The 17,423-nt window shown below is 30.0% G+C and overlaps 3 protein-coding genes across 3 annotated transcripts; 1 reads left to right on the top strand and 2 right to left on the bottom strand.

Annotated features, from left to right (window-relative positions):
- LOC119678293 lies at nucleotides 1-1,634 on the bottom strand. The gene is made up of 2 exons (XM_038090052.1): nucleotides 939-1,634; nucleotides 1-686 (listed from the first exon to the last, which is right to left on the bottom strand). Exons 1-2 carry the CDS (start codon nucleotides 1,632-1,634, stop codon nucleotides 279-281), a joined length of 1,104 nt encoding a protein of 367 aa, XP_037945980.1. The 3' UTR covers nucleotides 1-278.
- A 7,644-nt stretch (nucleotides 1,635-9,278) lies between these two features.
- On the top strand, nucleotides 9,279-10,449 carry LOC119673393 (alcohol dehydrogenase-like). The gene is made up of 4 exons (XM_038084659.1): nucleotides 9,279-9,537; nucleotides 9,598-9,825; nucleotides 9,879-10,052; nucleotides 10,111-10,449. The coding sequence occupies exons 1-4, from the start codon at nucleotides 9,445-9,447 to the stop codon at nucleotides 10,390-10,392; spliced, it is 777 nt and encodes a 258-aa protein (XP_037940587.1). The 5' UTR covers nucleotides 9,279-9,444; the 3' UTR covers nucleotides 10,393-10,449.
- A 1,234-nt stretch (nucleotides 10,450-11,683) lies between these two features.
- Nucleotides 11,684-12,700, bottom strand: LOC119673392 (development-specific 25 kDa protein-like). The gene is made up of 3 exons (XM_038084658.1): nucleotides 12,549-12,700; nucleotides 12,255-12,482; nucleotides 11,684-12,194 (listed from the first exon to the last, which is right to left on the bottom strand). The coding sequence occupies exons 1-3, from the start codon at nucleotides 12,642-12,644 to the stop codon at nucleotides 11,742-11,744; spliced, it is 777 nt and encodes a 258-aa protein (XP_037940586.1). The 5' UTR covers nucleotides 12,645-12,700; the 3' UTR covers nucleotides 11,684-11,741.
- Between the last annotated feature and the right edge of the window lie 4,723 nt (nucleotides 12,701-17,423).

Raw genomic sequence — 17,423 nt, 5'->3', positions numbered from 1 at the left:
AATAATAAATTCAATGTTGATTTAAAATCGAATGAAAAAGTTAAACGAGTATCGTGAAAAAACTAAAACTAAGTTTCGCCATTTAATTCTTTGCACAATTCCACTTAAATTACATATTAGTTAAAGTATATATTATCTCTGCCATTTTAGTTTATACTTCTCTCATTCTCTCTATCCTTCTCTCGCTTTCTGTCTTTCTTACTCTTTCTTGCTCTTATACTATCTCTCTCTTTCTTTTTCCCTCTCTTGCTCTTTCCATTATTTACATTTAAATATATTTATGAAGAGTTTTTAATACGATGTGATAAAAATGTTGAGCTTAGTGATATCGGTAAAGTATTTCCAAGGGCTTGAGCGTGGGGTACAGCAGCTAAAAGTGTTGGTGAAACAACGCTATACTTCGAAGAAGGCGCCAATACTGTATAATATGAATTAACTGGTATATGTACACTTTCCAATGCAGCTGCTGGTTGTAACGCTGATATATGTGACTGCAGCAAATCCACTGAACCATGATTAGAAGTAATATCGCCTAGCTTTAAAACGCTGCTTGACTTATCATCTTCAAGACTGTAAATGGTGCGTAAATTGAGATCAGCATCCGTTAGTCTCGCAAATCCGTTCGTTTGTAATTGTTGTGCTTGTAGTTGTTGTGTCTGTTGATCTTGCTGCTGTTGTTGCTCTTGCTGTTGTTGTTGTAATTGTTGTTGCTGTTGCTGCTGCTCTAGTTGTTGTAATTGTTGCTGTTGCTGTTGTTGCTCTAGTTGTTTTTGTTGTTGCTGTTGTTGCTCTAATCGTTGCTGTTGTTGCTGTTGCTGCTGTTGTCTTTGTTGTTGCTGTTGTCGTTGTTGCTGCTGTTTTAATTGTTGTTGTTGCTGTAATTGTTGTTGTTGCTGCTGTAACTGTTGCTGTTGTAACTCTTGCTGTTGAAATTGGGCATGTCCATTTGACATAGCTGCATTTTTGTTGTTGATGTTCTTTTGTTGTTGTTCTACATTTTCGGCATTCTCCATTTCTTCACTTTCATTCTGTAATTGAACTGAGCTTTCACCCTTACCTTTGCCTCGATTCTGTGCTGCTAGCATAGCTTCCAATTGTTCTCTGGCTGCTTGAATTTCTTCATCAGTGTATGTAGTTCTTTGCTCATCACCTCCATCACCATCGGATTCATTGGATATTTGCTCTTGCGAGTCGGGTTCTAAAGAAGCTCTGATTTCTGCTTGACGAAAAGCATCAAAATGTGCTTTTTTCGCCATTTCTACTTCCGGTGTATCCTTTACAGGAGCTGGAGCTTGTCTATCATCAATTGGAGCTTGTGGTTGATTTGTTGCTGCTGCCTTGAAACCAAGAGATCGACCAGCTTCATAACTTACAGTTTGCAGCTTTCCATCTGTGTCTATATACGAGTAAAATCCTTTTGATGAACCATCCACGGTAGTATATTCAGCCTTTGCTGCACTATCATCACTATAACCATATGAATAAAATCCCCGTGAGTCCTGATTTGAATATTGTGTCGTGGCCGTAAGTGGGCTATTTAAGAGTATAATTTTTGATTCACCCGTTGTGTAGTGCAAAGGAATATTTCTAGCTGCCGCTAAGGTAGCAAACATTAGAACGAATAATAATGTCATGATCGTTATCAGCCTAAGCCGTTTTGGTAAGCAGGTGTACAATTTAATTCCGATCCTTTATTTTTTTTTTATATTATATTTATATTTTTATTATGATATTAAATTAATAGTTTTTTCTACTGCATACAATTCTCTAAGCTTATGGAATAAAACTAATGATCACATTGTTACGACTTAGTTTATTTATACTAACAGTTAGGTACCATTGTTTTAATATTGTTCCTCAAGAGCTTAAATGTGAGGCAATATAAGAGATGTTTGCGGTGCATGTCAATCTATTGGTGTAGATAGTACTGTCAATACCTTTGCAATTCAATCTCAAAGCGCCGTCTGCTTAAGCAGCTGACCTCGAAATTCCATTTCAAGTGAGACCAACAAGTGCTTCTTGTTATCTTATATTCCACAAAGTACACAGAAAATATCATTTTACCCATATTTCGCTTTCCATACTTCCACATTTAAGCCTTTATTGCAACGAACCCAACGTATGGAAATATACGTATGACTTTGTTCTGCAAGTCTGCAGAAAACTGATATGAGACACTTCAAAGCGAACACCTACAAATAAACTTCAAAATATTAAATATCAAATCTATGACATAATGACATGACTAAGTTATGCTTTACTTCAGTTAGTTAAACAACATATATGACGAAATACCAAAGGATTATATCAATTACAATGTAGTAGACCAAATATAAATAATCATTTGAGCGGAAGTAAGTCAGCATTTTTGAAATTTGTAATTGTGAATTTCATATTTTCATATTTGTAAATATAATATTTAGTTTTATTAAGGGGTTAACATTAACCGTTCCGTGAAAGTATTGATTTTGTTAAAAACTAAGTGGTATTATCTCAGAAATCGAGAGTTTTAGCGTGATATCATGTTTCCACTGCAACGAAAACAACTTATGTTAATGAAATTAACATTTGATTGTTTCCAGTGGCATGAGTTGATTTATGCAAAAGATTTCTTGTTTATTTACATTTTACAAATAAAACATATGACAAATATTTCAAATTTTAGTAATTTCCCTTATGGGAAATTTTTAAGGGTTGTATTCGACATTTTTATTATAATTTTCTTACTTTATTTCTAAGTAAGTTAAAAAGCACTGAAGCTCTTTGTATGGTTAATAAAATTTACTTAGGACGTGTGCGAGTTAGGCTAAGTTGATGCTAAACCAAAAGGGAGATTTTTTGGGATTTTTTGCACTGCACACATTTAACCATTTATGAATACGAATCGACACATCACTACATTATCGGCACAACTTAGAATTTCTCTCATTTAGAACGCAACTTAGGACGTGTGCGAGTTAGGCTAAGTTGATGCTAAACCAAATGGGAAGTTTTTTGGGATTTTTTTCACTGCACACATTTAGCCATTTATCAACACGTATCGACACATCACTACATTATCGGCACAACTTAGTATTTCCCTCATTTAGAACGCAACTTAGCCTAACTCGCACACGACCTTAGTCTATCTCACACACGTCCTTAGTACATTACACTTAGGAATTAACCAGTGGAAACACACTATTAAATGAGTTGATTTTTTATAATGAGGCTCATTTATGTGAAAATCCTTTGTATGGCAAAATATTCTCATATAGCGATCTTAAAGAACAAAACTGTCTATAAAAATATTAAAATAATTTCTTAAAACCGTAACAAACTAGGTATTCGTTGGTGGTAGTAAGCTGTTAACTCTCTAGCTATTAGCATTAAAGATTTATTCCATATGCTGTTCCTTTTCACTCAGAACACAGAACTCTACTAACTTCTGCGTCTTTATAACCTTTTTTAATATTACATGGGTATTAACTTTATACTATATGTATTAATAATTATAGATGATACTTTTCTCTCTGTTATAGTCCCTAACCGGTCCACATACCTGCACAGAAGATATTATTAGTACAGCAATAGAGCTCGAATAGAGTACTGTGCCCATGATTTGACATTTTCGATCGTATATACCAATTTTTCGGCCGCGATGATGACTATTTCATGGCGAATATTGATCCAGTGGATTTATCTTGTTGATATTAATATTTATCTTAAAGTAGAGTCAAAAAAAAATTTTGGCGGTGGCTAATCAGGCGAATGCGGAGGCCAATCAAAATCACCATTATTTGATATCAAGCAATCGAGGAACAATGACTTTAAAAATCGATTGTAACACGAGCTGCACAGAGATAGCTTTAAATAATTAAAGATTATATGCCGTAGACTGGTTCGATGGATGCCTAATTATGCAGAACGACACGAAGCTAATATTTAATTAACGCAGAATTGTATTTAAATATTTAAACATTCCTGTCAAATATTTCATTATACTGCAGTGAAGTGTATAAAGATGAGGCCAGTTAAGACTATTACGCTAACATATCTCGAGTTTAACTATATAATCTAGGATTTGAATTGATTTAAGAGAACATGAGGGAAAGGCTTTATAAATTTTATATGTATAACAGACTGGTTATGAAATCTTCCTTGTATTTCCATAATAACTAAGGGGTTTTAGAATAATATATCTAATTAATATCTCATTCCTTCAATCATCTGTCTGTAACACATTATGTACAATTCGAAGCCCCCTTAAAATAAAAGTAATGTCGTTATTTATTTTTTAAAAAATAAATAAATTGAAATTTGATACGAAACAAACAATTGAGCAACAAACCAAATAGTATTTGGCACATATCGATGAGTATCGATATCAAGCCATGGATTCAATAAAGGGCAGAGGAGTAGCACGTGCATGCAATTTACTCAATGTTTGTTTTTAAGAGTTTCAGTTGTCAAGACTTTAGACTTTAGTGGTTTTCTGAAATCTAAACAAGTTTAATCGTTGGCAAGCACCCAACTATGTAAACGTATGACAGAAAATAAACAAAAATAATATTTTGAAATTCATTACTCTGTCTGAAGCAATAATGAAAATGATATATGCATTTAAGTTAGGAAATAAATTGTCTTAATCTAATTTTATTTTCAATACACTCCAAAAACATCCATATATACATATATATATTGGAGACTTTCTTAGCTCTATATACTAATAATAATAGACTAATAATATATATACTAATAAAACAAAAAGAATGATAAACTATAAACTATAAAAAGCCTTTGAGGCTCAATCATCGATGATAAATCTGGAAAAATTATGAAATCATAACATAGAATAGCAAACATAAATCATTGATTTAAAACCTCCCCAGTGGTTCTTCACATATTTAAAATATAAACATCCGTGAATTGATTGATTAATTTTCGTGATATCTTTCAAACCCTTAGGGATCTTTTAAAGAACTATCTGGTTTCTTATTTAACACTTTAATAAGATGAGTTTTTTTTTCAAATTTTTAATTATGTACAAATGGTAATCTTTAAAAAGTATGTAAAATGTAAAAAGTATTGATAATTTCTTACTTAAGAAATAAATAAAGATAGTAAAAATATAAATTACAAAAATCATTGATATTCCTTAAATACAAATTAGCTATATATTAATGATCCTGTATAATTAATGCAAATATTTTCTATATATTTCTACTGCTCTTCACTTTTTAAAATACTCTAAATACTCTAAATTTAAGACATATTCCGAAACCCATGTCTTTCGTGAACTTAGCATTTTCCACAAAATAACGCTTGACTTTTTTTCTGCAGACTTTTTGCAGTTTTTTTTAATAGCAGAAATGCTTTAAAGATCGCCCTGTAAGATTTGAACCTACCAAAATCACCTCTTATATATGAAATAACATACTCAATAAGCAGAAGACTATTTATGTGATATCAATTTCATGACACTACCATACATAAATCCCCACCAGATGATTTCGAAACCGAAAATGAAAATAGTGATGGAGAAATTTATACCGGTACAGACAGAAATTTTTAAAATACCTTACCTGCAAATGAATTAAAAATCAAATACCATCATCAAATACCGATTTCTAATGAAGATGAACCGGTTCTAAATAAAAAGTTAGAAATGTAGTGCTAACAGATAAATTTCAAACTAATTGCCATCAAGTATTCTACTATAGCATCACAATTTGAAAATATAGCTGAAGCAGATGAATTTTTAGCTAAGTATTGTCATCATACATCATATTTATCATGTATATATGGATGTATAATATATATATGGATATATCATATATATATGGATATATCATATATATATGGATATATCATATATATATGGACTGCACTCCAATTGGAGGTCTGGACACCATACAAATAAACAACCAATTTTCATAGAACATACAGAATGATATATTTATATCATTAGAGCAATTTTTATATTTTTACGATACATACTAACAAATAGTTTAAATCGAATAAAATGCATTGATAACTTTATCTATATTTAGCATATATAACCGCAGTTTCGATCATAAGTAATTAGTAGGACTTATTAGTTGAAGTATTAGTTGAAGTAATTGGTATTTAAAATTCACATTAAAGTTGTACATAATCACTATTGCAAATTATTCTTTCCAACATATTTATTAGAATTTAATAATACTTTTGGCCCCACCTGATTATACTTATAATATTCCATAAACGCTATCGATGCTATAAAAAAGAATTTTAAGATTAATATTTGAGATTAATTTACGAATTATAATCAGTCAATAGAAAGAGAATTATTTAATAAAATAACTGTTAAAGTGAATTATTTTATTACTTTTTAGAACCAAAACTTTTATTAGAATTTAGAATTGCAAAATATAATCATGTGTAATTAGTATTCATTTTCAACATCAAGAATCGGACCATATTTATTTATTTATTGCCTTTCAAGTGTAACATAAACCTGTCTAAAAATAAATAATACTTTAACCACAAGAAATATTATCTAAACTTTTTTAAAAGCTTATGAGATTGCGACAATCGTACTAACCTAAGAAAATTACGCTACTGCCGGTATGAGTGACAATTAACAAACTAAACTCTAATATACGTGTATGTAGATTGGTGAGAATATATATATTTAAATTTTGATATATCATTCAGTTTTAATACATTTTTTTTAAATTAATTTTCAAACATTTACAAGCTAAAGATATTGGCGAAATAGAATCGCTTAAATAGAGTTGTTAATCATATATAATTATAGTAAAAATATATATATTATTAGGTTCTCTTGTTAAATAGCGCTGAATAATCAAAAAAAAAGTAAACCATGAATCTTTAGCTACAAAAAAGTACCACTTCTGCTTCTTCAATGATCTTTTAATATATTATCAAAATGATATTAAAAGAGAAAATAAACAATATGAGTCAAGAAATAAGTTGGCACAAGAAACTTAATTACGTAAGAAACTGGAATTAAGAAATTCCCAAAATCATAACTTCTTGCAAAAAGAAATGGAAATCTGCATTCTGAATCAGTGATCTCTCCAAAAGCTATACCATCAAACCCTTCAAAAACCTAACCCCCTGTTAACGACATTCCGCAGATACCATGATGCCACTATTTGCCTATTCATCATATATTGTATTTAAATATAACTCCACTCATGAGATCCAAAACTACAAGCTCTCAGTCCTTAAAATGGTTTTACCCAGTGTATTGTGTATATTATAGTAGGCTCTCGATAACATGAGCTGTTAAAACCAAGAACCATGAAGTTTAGTAGTGATATTATTCATATTTCGAAAGTTACAATATATTAATGAGCTTTTGAAATATTAATAAATTTACAAATTAATGATTAATGAATAAACCAAAAATAAAACTTTAATTTTCATCTTTAATCCAATCCAAAGCCTTAATTCAAAATATATACATTGTTTTAATGTAAGTGAAAGTCTTCACTTACCTCTCTATTTAAGCACTTGAACCAATAATATTCGTCCAGGGCAGTACAATTTTTTCCTTATAAATTGCTAAATAGACAATGTTTTTGTTATCATGAGTCTACTGTATTTACTATAGATACATATATCTGAAGCACAGCTTAAAATATACAAAACATCTTGCTACTACTTAGTCTATTGACATTTTCGGAATATATTTATAATATATACATTTATACAAAATATAAGGTAAATAAACATTTTTATATTACTGTTTCATTTCAATTCATAAAAAATAAATTACTTATTTATACATTCAACAATTCATCAGAAAAAAATCTACTAAACTATAAAAACCGTTCTTGATGAATATCGTCGATTTCAGCAGAATTTTAAATAAATTTTGTATCTGCATTTTGTCGCACTATTATTTTTTCGCTTATGTCTGCAAAAGCTTCATGTGTAGTCCACAATGTCTCAACCTCAATCAATCGGCATAGGCAGCAAAGCAATATCTACTATATTATAAATATGAAACAATCTATGTTGAGATATAAAAAATATATGATATTTTATACAGTTTTAATTTTTTAGTCTTAAATATGACATAAATAGTATGTTAATATACAATATTCTTTCTTTTGAAAAACTTATTCAATTATCTTCTAATCATATTACTTACTTAATTGACCATTATAGACGTGAATCGTCGTTGGCCGCGTCTAATAGCCTCCACCAGCCAGATCAATCAGGGTCTTGCTGTCGCCAGTTAGTAGTGCCGAGTACCCCCAAATTCTTGGACATCTGGTCCTTGTATCGAAGATGCGGACGTCCTTTACCACGTTTTCCACCTGCAGGTATTGAATCAAATACCTTTCTAGCCGGAACACTTTCTTCCATACGGACGACATAACAAAGCCAGAGCAGGTGTTGAATTTTTATGCACTTAACTTTGTGAATGTTGCGGTGTAAGTAACACAGCTCATCGTTCCATCTAATTCGATAGTCGTTGTCAACGCGTAAAGGACCATAGATCTTCCAAAGAATTTTTCTCTCGAATACTCCTACCGCCTTGTCATCACTGTTGGTAATTGTCTAAGTTTCTATATCATACAGCAGGAGAAAAATGATAAGAAACTTATAGAGCGTGATTTTTGATTTATGTTTGTCGAGAGACTGCTTTAGTTATCAATTGGCTTTTTAACCCGAAATAATATCTATTGCCAATAGAGATTCTTTGTTGAATCTCGAGGCTGACGTTAGTATTGGTGTTTACGCTGGTTCTCAAATAAACAAAGTCTTTTACAACTTGGTTATTAACTTTATTTTGTCTTCATTAACGGCAAGATCCATTTGATTCGCTTGTTTTTCTAAATTGGAAAATGCCACACTGACGGTGCGGGTGTATAGGCCAGCAACACACTTTTGTAGAATGTTGTGCCAGTGCGGTTTAAATTTGCTGCACGGATCATCGTTTCCAACATTAGATTAAACTAGTCACGCCACATGTACTGTTCAACGGCAGCTTAAATTCTTAATCTACAAAATTCTAGATTCTTCATATTGCTTATACAGCATTTAAAATCGAATAGAAGTAGGAGTAATATAAATAACGTCTTTATCATACCAAAACACTGAATATATAAATAATAAGTTATAAATTTTCTAACACTCTATACATAATATATATAGTTCGTATTTATTGCGCTCTAAGAAACCAATAATACTGCCGGAAAACACAGATCACTGAGTTGATCATTTAAATAAATTACAAATATTTTGATATATTTGGTTATTCTGTAGTATGTAGCTTTTCAAAGCTTATCAGAAGTCAATGCTAAACTCAAGCTCTCCAAAACAAGATAATATATTTTTGCACAAATAACATAAAATTTACCAAAATATTTCTTAAGTGGTAGGCAGTGCGATTATACGTTGGTTAACTTTTGCATCGACTAATTGCTCTAGCGATATTACAAAATGGATTTAAGTGGCAAGAATGTTGTTTATTTGGGTGGCTTCGGTGGTATTGGTTCCAAATGTATTGAAGAATTTCTACAGAAAGGCATAAAGGTATTATATACGCCAAGAATTATTTATAAGAAAGTAACTCTTGACATATTTTTTTAAAAGAATTTGGCGATTTTTGATTTGCACGAAAATGCAGCTGTGCTGGAGAATTTGAGGAGCACCTATACGGCATCTAATGTTTTTTATATAAAAATGGATATTACCGATAAAAATAGCATTGAAGCAGCATACAATGAAGCTGCAAATAAAATAGATCACTTTGATGTGATAGTGAATGGGTGTGGCATTATGAATGATAGTCTTATCGAACTGACTATACAAATTAATTTAGTAAGTCATAAAATCTTTTCATAAGAACTATTTCTTAATATTTCAACACTTAGTTGGGGCTAATACACAGTACATTAACTGCTATGAAATATATGAGTAAATTAAATAATGGCAAAGGTGGACTTATTGTTAATATATCCTCTGTAGCTGGCATAGAACCAGCTGGCATGTATGCCGTATATTCAGCAAGTAAATTTGGAGTTAGCGCTTTTACCCGTGGCTTAGCGGTAAGTTTTAATAGATTTTAATAATCGCGTCCATTTCTGATTTTTTCATGTTTTTCAGAATCCATTCTATTATCATACTACTGGTATAGGCTTTATTACAATATGCCCCGGTTTCACAGAAACCAATTTATTAGGAGTTGCATACAACAATCCAACTTTTGAAAAGTGTGAACCCATGCTCAAGCGGTTTGCCGAAGCTAAGAAACAAACAGCTACGGAATGTGCTAAAGGCTTAGTTAAAGCTGTTGAGTCTGGTAAAAATGGTTCTGTCTGGTTAATTGATTTGGGTACATTGAAGGAATTGGAATTTCCTGTAGTGTGGACTCCGACCTTTGAATGATTTATATAAAATAATTTATTTTGTTAATATATGGATTTTTATATAAGATATGGAAATAATTTTTGGTGAAATAAATACAATTTATTTTTGAATAAGTACATTAGAAAATCTTAACTATATAATTCGTCTTTAATGTTAAAAACCAACAAAACGAACTCAAAAAGTATTTCGTTATAAGTTCCTGATTTTGTAATTGGCTATTCTTTAAAACTCTTTATTTATCGTCGGTGCTGTAAAATGTGTTGTTTCCCCATTCTTGTAAACGAGAAGTCCAACTCTAATTATAAGAAGAACTTAATGTTCAAAACCTGAGGACTTCAGAATACAATTCTGCAACTTTGAAAACATATGTGACAGATTGCGATTGCCACACCTAAAGCATTTTGACTGTTCATTTTTGCCGATGTAGAACAATCAGATTCAAGAAAGTGTATAATATGGTTTTTAAAAATCGTAAATGTACAAATTACATACAAATATGTAATGATAGCTGTAATCTGGTTCCTCAACTATAAACTGAAATCAAAACGATAGTTAATAAAGAACGTCCAAAGGGATCAAACATGTATATTTTGAAAGATCTAGAGAGAAACGAACTTCCGAAATGTACTTTCTTATGATATAATTATAATTTGTATTAGAAATTACAAATTTTTTTATAAATTATTGAAAAACACAACTGCAAGTGTGACTTAGTGAGAATGGTAACAAATTTATTATCTAGAATCAAAAACTTAACTAATGCACGGTACAAATCAATCACACAAAACATCATTTGTAAGTTCGTTTTTATTTTTTATATAAATGGAAAATGATATAATTCTAGAAATAGTCTATACTTAGCTCGTGGTCTATTGTTTTCTGCAAGTTAAGGCTGGAACACCTGGCCGATATGGTTTTGCCCCAACACTTGCCTAGCCGAATTTTTTTGTTTCTTGTATTTGAATTGTACGCGAGCCAACAGATCGGAATTTAATATAAGTTAAGGCCAACAAATCCGTACAATTCTTTGTAGTTACCGATCTACGGAAGATCTACGATCTGTTGTTGGATCACAGCAATAATTTTTCACATCTAGTAACTATGAAATGAGAGTGATTCTAAAAGTCAGCAAAACGCAGTTTAGATTCTCCTGACAATATGTTTATGTATAAACTGAATTTTTTTCGTGCCTCAGACTTATTTATTGATTTATATTAATAAACAGCACATGTTTGTATTAAATATCAGAAGTAACTTATTTGACTTTATTTAAATTTTGAACATAACTAAAAATAGTGATATAGCCCAATGCAATAATTAATTCATCACCATTTATTTAAAATCATACAACTTTTTCTATAATTATGTTATTGCATATGCCAATAAGTTGTAGGCTGAACTTCCTTAATTTGTCCGGATTGACAAATATAGACACCACCATTTTTCATCACTTCTACAGCTTTGACTACACCATTAGCACATTCTTCTGGAGTCTGATGTTTAGAATCACTTACAAGATTCAACCATTCATCTGAATGATGCTCCCAAGTTACATTTTCACGTAAATTAACCATCCATTCTGTTGAAGTGAGACCAGGACAGACGCAAACGAAGCAAACACCTGTTTTCTGATAGTAATGCGATTCGCCCATAGAACGCGTAAATCCAACTACACCATGCTTAGCAGCGGCATATACTGCGAATGGGGTAGCAGGTTCTAAGCCAAATACTGAAGCAATATTCACCACAACACCGCCATGACCCATTTGAGTTTTATCCATGTAAGGCAAACAAGCAAATGTGGTGTTAATTAAGCCAGCCTGTGTGATATAAAAAAATGATACTCAGTATTGTTTATTAGTGCTGGAAAATGCTGTTACCAAATTAAGACCAATTGTGGTCTCAACGTCCTTATCAGCCAAAGCACCAACACCATTTATTAAGACATCAATATGTTTTACTACTCCAACTATTTGCGCAACAGCCTTCTCAATGCTTACTCGATTCAAAATATTAACACCTACAAAAACTACATTAACCGTAGGTGCAATATCCTGTAATACCTTTAATAATTCCATATTTTCCATGCGACTGCAGACAAATAAATGCTGTAATTGAAAAACAATTATATTTTCAATTCGTTCCGATAATCACTTTGAACAATAGATGCATACACTGATCTTCTTCTGCATCAGAATACGGCAAACCTGATAGCCAACTCCACTGAATCCACCCACATAAACAACATTTTTACCACTTAAGTCCAACATGTCTGGCTTAATTCAAATAATGCTTTGACTCTCTAGAATAAAGTGTGCGATCTTTATTGATTTCCATGAGTTTTTATACTAAGAAATATTGTGCTAATCTATATGCAGTTCTAACCTGATCTTCCATGCATTCGGTTATTTGATAAGAAGTGCATTTATCAACTCTAACGGTTAAAATGTCACCAACCAATTGCCAACGCGATAAGTAACATTTAAGAAAAAAATTGCATTGTTTTTTATTTTTGTTAATTTACAAAATTAAAAATTTTGAAAGAAAGAAATACTATATATAATATATGCATTATAATTAAGCTCTGAATTTATGATGCTAGTATCAGATTATAGGTACATCTAAGACTTAACGCTTCATTTAAGACATAATAATTATTTACGTGCTATTTATTAGATATGAAAATGAACTTGTGATTCAGTTAGATTTTTTACCCGCAACTCTAACTATATATCCATTTAACCTTACTTATTTCTTATTTCTTATTTCTTATCTCATTATATGAGAGAAGTAGTATTCAAAATACCGTAATTTATTGCAACAGAGAAGTAGCGTTCTGAATACAGTCATATACTCAAAGACTTAGTAAGCTCTATGATTCTTACTCGATGATTATCCAATTCATACTCTGTTATGCTGACACTATATCTAACTTCTAACTATACAAAGCAATGTTTAACTAAACTAGTACATCCATTTTTGAAGATAACCACCCATTTCTTGGGTATTCATTTATAATGATATATTATTGTTTAATTTCAAAAACTAAATCACAACACGTACATATCTTTTTCCTTTATTACAAACAAATACTTTCCACTTTCAAAGCCTGTAGAAACATTATTGTGCTCCATTCATTGATTCATAAAGTGAATACAGGAATCGAACCTACTTTACTGAAGTAAATGACTTTTATTTGTACATCAATGTCGGACAAATACGTTTTTTGCGGTTATAGATAATAGTTTATCCTACATTCCTTAACAGATTTCCTATATTGTAGTTATCGGAGTATTTCTTTAGTTCTCAATAAAACAATTGGTATTAGTGTGATGAACTACACGCATTTATTGATCATGAATTTATCGTAAACATGGACTGTCGTAAAATTATTAATTGGAAATGAATCTATTATAAATCTTAGTTCTAAGATTGTGTGGAGTCAGGTATTTACATATCCGAACGCAAGTTGGATCAAACCTTCATTCGCGCCTTCAATAACGAACTACCGGCTTTTAGTTGAAAAATGAGTCTATTTGTTCTAGAAATACCGATCATAACGTTTAGCTATAATTGTCTAGATGATTTATATAAAATAAATGTCTTCTTTTTTATCTGATAGATATTTATTTTATATTCAGTAGGACTGCAAAATATTAAGAGGCATTGTACATAAAGAGCCTACCTTACTGCAGAACATTTCTTTTTTGTACTAATGTACTAATAATATTGATTTAAATTATATTATTATAAATATATTACTTATGTTATAATGTAGTGGAGTACGAACTGCATTTCATAAAATCGTTACAGCATTTTTTTCTAATGTTTTTTATTAATTTTTTCAGTTGTCCCTTGTAGCGCTTATAGCCGGCGCTATAAGTGCTAACACAGTGTATATGTATTCCTAAGCAAAGCAATAATTTCACTAATAATATTTAATATTTTTTAAACCCAATCTAATATTTATGAGCATATCCAGAAAGTGGATCAGAGTGGGCCACATTTGGAAAATTCTCCTTTATAAAAACTGACGAACAAAAACGAGCAATGAAATCGAGAAATTGAGGGGTAATTCTGAACAAGCCGGAAACTTGCTTAATCCTATTCTTTTTATTAGGAAATGTTATACGTGGGCAAGGTTCCCACCCCATTTCCTTTGTCCTGTTTGCCTATATTGCTTTATATTTTTTCACTAAAAATAAATAAAAATTCAAACAATAAAATTCCATTCATAAAATATTTTAAAATTTATTTCTTTTTTTTTTGTTTAGTTTTACTTTCTATATAATATAAATCTGAATATATGGTTCCATATTTAGTTTTGCATTTATTTATGTGTATTATCTCATTCTTATTACAAGCGTTAGTGGCTTTAGAAGTAATATTTTTCCTTTGGATTACAATTTTTTCTTAGAACAATTAAAAATTAATTCAGATTTTAACAAAAATTAAACATATTAAAGTTAATGTTAATGTTAAAGTTTATAAAAGTGAAAATTTTTAAAAGCTAAAATTTTTAAATAACTTTTAACCTGAATGAAACTAATTATTAAATCACTTTATTAAAATCTTTGACGAATAATGTAGTCTCCACAACCAAACCAGTTATTTTTTGTAGTTATTTAAAAAAAAAATATTATTATAATAAATAATTTTAATGAACTATTTAAAGTCGAAGGACTATTACTGATAGTTATAATAGAACTTATATTCCTCATAAAAAAAAAATAATTATTTCAAATCTTACAACCAATTTTAAAATCTATTTACGATATAAACATTTTTGATTTATTCCCATTTAATATAAGTAAATTATAACAATTTTGGACACAATACCATAAAGAATGATCATGAGAAAATAAATAATATTTAAATTTATTAAATAAATAACTTTTCCAATTAATATTAAATAATATTTAATATTAAATTATTTAAGTATTTCTGCCCTGTTATGTGGAGAATAATAAAAAAGGAATATAATTTCGGTAATATATGATCATTAAAAATTTAAATTTTAAACAGATTGTTTCTCAAAATTCATCCGATTATAACGTAATAAAAGTAATAAAAAAAATCACATCACTATAAATAAATAATAATATAAAGTAAAATTTAAAAACACTCATAAAAATAGAAAACATTTTGAAGAATTATATAATCACTGTTTGGTATTTGTTTATTATTTTTTAACATTTTTAACCCGAGGCCGAGTCCTGGAACTTGCAGTTTAAAAAAAAAACAAATAATTATTTACGAATAATTAAATATAAGAATTATTTCCAAGACCATTCATGATGGATATTTGGCAATACTCTAAACAGCTGTATGGTCAGCCAAAAATTCAATTAATCCAAATAATATAAAAAAATAAAATTTTTGTTGTTGTAGTTCACTACTGTTCGAAAAAACCTCTTTATTTTTTAACATTGTAAAAAAAGATAATTGTTTACTACATAAGATAGAAATAGCTTTAACAATTTTTACTCGATGTGATTATTAAATGAAAGTATTCATATAAAACATTCTAGCTTTGATTTTGATCTGAAAGTCATATATATATTGATATGCAGATGTCTGAGTTGGTGATACAACACCTAAACTCTATTTTATCTGTGGACAGTTTTGAGTCACACTAAGAATAACTGAATACGAGGCTTTATAATATGATGGATCTGATGTCTTTGTATCTGCCTGTGTTTATCAGATTTCGGTGTATTTTCAGGAGGCTGAGTGTTGGATTATTGTGACTGTCAATTATATTGAACAATTTCAATGCACGGTCTTTAATGTATTTTTCGAATCTGATAATCGATAAGTGCTGACAAAATTATTCTTTTAATTTTCACACATAAACTGCTAAGGGAGTTTATATTAGAATAAAATCTCCATCAGAACACAACTGAGTCTCTAAATTCTGATTGAATATATTATTTAAATAAACTATTAATTTATATCACTTCCATTGTATTTCAATAAAAAATTGTTATATAGGTATATCCTGTAAGAAATCTTTCTAAATACTTTCTGAGATCTTTCGTTAGCAGTTAATATAAGAATAATCCACAAACCCAGTGCTCTAACTAGGAACCCTAATGCATAAAACAGTATTCTTAATTATATTTGTATAAAATCGTCAAGGAACTAATAATAGTATACACTGAAGTAACGACCTGTTAAAAATTTTTGCTACCACCTAAATATATCCATTAACTCATATATCCATTATTTACGTATAAGTCTTTTAAGAAATTTATTAATGTAGATAAGTAATGATTAGAATTTTAGACTCCCATAGAGCAGATGTACTGTTACACAATTAATATAGATTTGAAAGATTTTTAAAAAACTAAAATGAGATTAATAATATATTTTTATTGTTAGCACTCTTATTTTTTTATATTTCAACGAAAGTTACGACCAGCAATATTTAATAAGAACATTTCTAAGCCAATATAATATCAAGTCTTGTCATACAGCCATACTGGCTTAGTTCTTACATGTTCACGTTAAATAACTGATCTAAACGACATAATATTCATATGGGCAAGTTAAAATTCACCTAGTCGACGAAACAAAATTCCCTTAGGTGACATAAAAATTCGTATAGCCTAATCAAAATTCCCTTGTCCGAACTAAAGTCCCAACCTTTCCGTTTCACGTAAACTAATCTTTCCAAAATAATTGATTTTTTTCTTTAATTGCAAGAACTTTATCATACTTTATGATATAGAAATATAGTAAACAGCAGGATAATGAGTATAATGAAAGAATGGAGGAGTGGGCAATAATAATAGCCTATATTATTACCTATATATATTATATTATTTATATATATAGTAAAAATTTAATAGACATATCAGTCAGCCAGTTAGTTACGCTCCTTCTATAAGTATTGTAAGAATTGTGAAGATGTGTAACAAATAAGAACGCCTCTTCTGAGATTTCCAGCTCTAGCTAGAAGCAGAGCAAGCGTCTTAGGCGAACATGTATAAGAAACTCTCTGACAGATTTGTACATTGCTTAGATTAAGAACATCATACGGAAAT

This window comes from Teleopsis dalmanni, chromosome 1 (genome assembly GCF_002237135.1).
Source record: "Teleopsis dalmanni isolate 2A chromosome 1, ASM223713v2, whole genome shotgun sequence".
Classification (NCBI taxonomy): Eukaryota; Metazoa; Arthropoda; class Insecta; order Diptera; family Diopsidae; genus Teleopsis; species Teleopsis dalmanni.
Note: the sequence above shows the minus strand (reverse complement) of the source record. Positions and strands in the feature narration are given on the sequence as shown.

Bases quoted from the DNA above. Each gene is read 5' to 3' on its own strand.
- LOC119678293 (XM_038090052.1), bottom strand. From the start codon at position 1,634: ATGACATTATTATTCGTTCTAATGTTTGCTACCTTAGCGGCAGCTAGA. The intron at 687-938 runs GCCCAATTTCAA...CAACAACAACAG, and splicing joins CAGCTATGTCAAATGGACAT to CAAGAGCAACAACAGCAGCA.
- LOC119673393 (XM_038084659.1), top strand. From the start codon at position 9,445: ATGGATTTAAGTGGCAAGAATGTTGTTTATTTGGGTGGCTTCGGTGGT. The intron at 9,826-9,878 runs GTAAGTCATAAA...TTCAACACTTAG, and splicing joins TGACTATACAAATTAATTTA to TTGGGGCTAATACACAGTAC. The intron at 10,053-10,110 runs GTAAGTTTTAAT...CATGTTTTTCAG, and splicing joins CTTTTACCCGTGGCTTAGCG to AATCCATTCTATTATCATAC.
- LOC119673392 (XM_038084658.1), bottom strand. From the start codon at position 12,644: ATGTTGGACTTAAGTGGTAAAAATGTTGTTTATGTGGGTGGATTCAGT. The intron at 12,483-12,548 runs GTATGCATCTAT...TTTCAATTACAG, and splicing joins TGATGCAGAAGAAGATCAGT to CATTTATTTGTCTGCAGTCG. The intron at 12,195-12,254 runs GTAACAGCATTT...TATATCACACAG, and splicing joins CCACAATTGGTCTTAATTTG to GCTGGCTTAATTAACACCAC.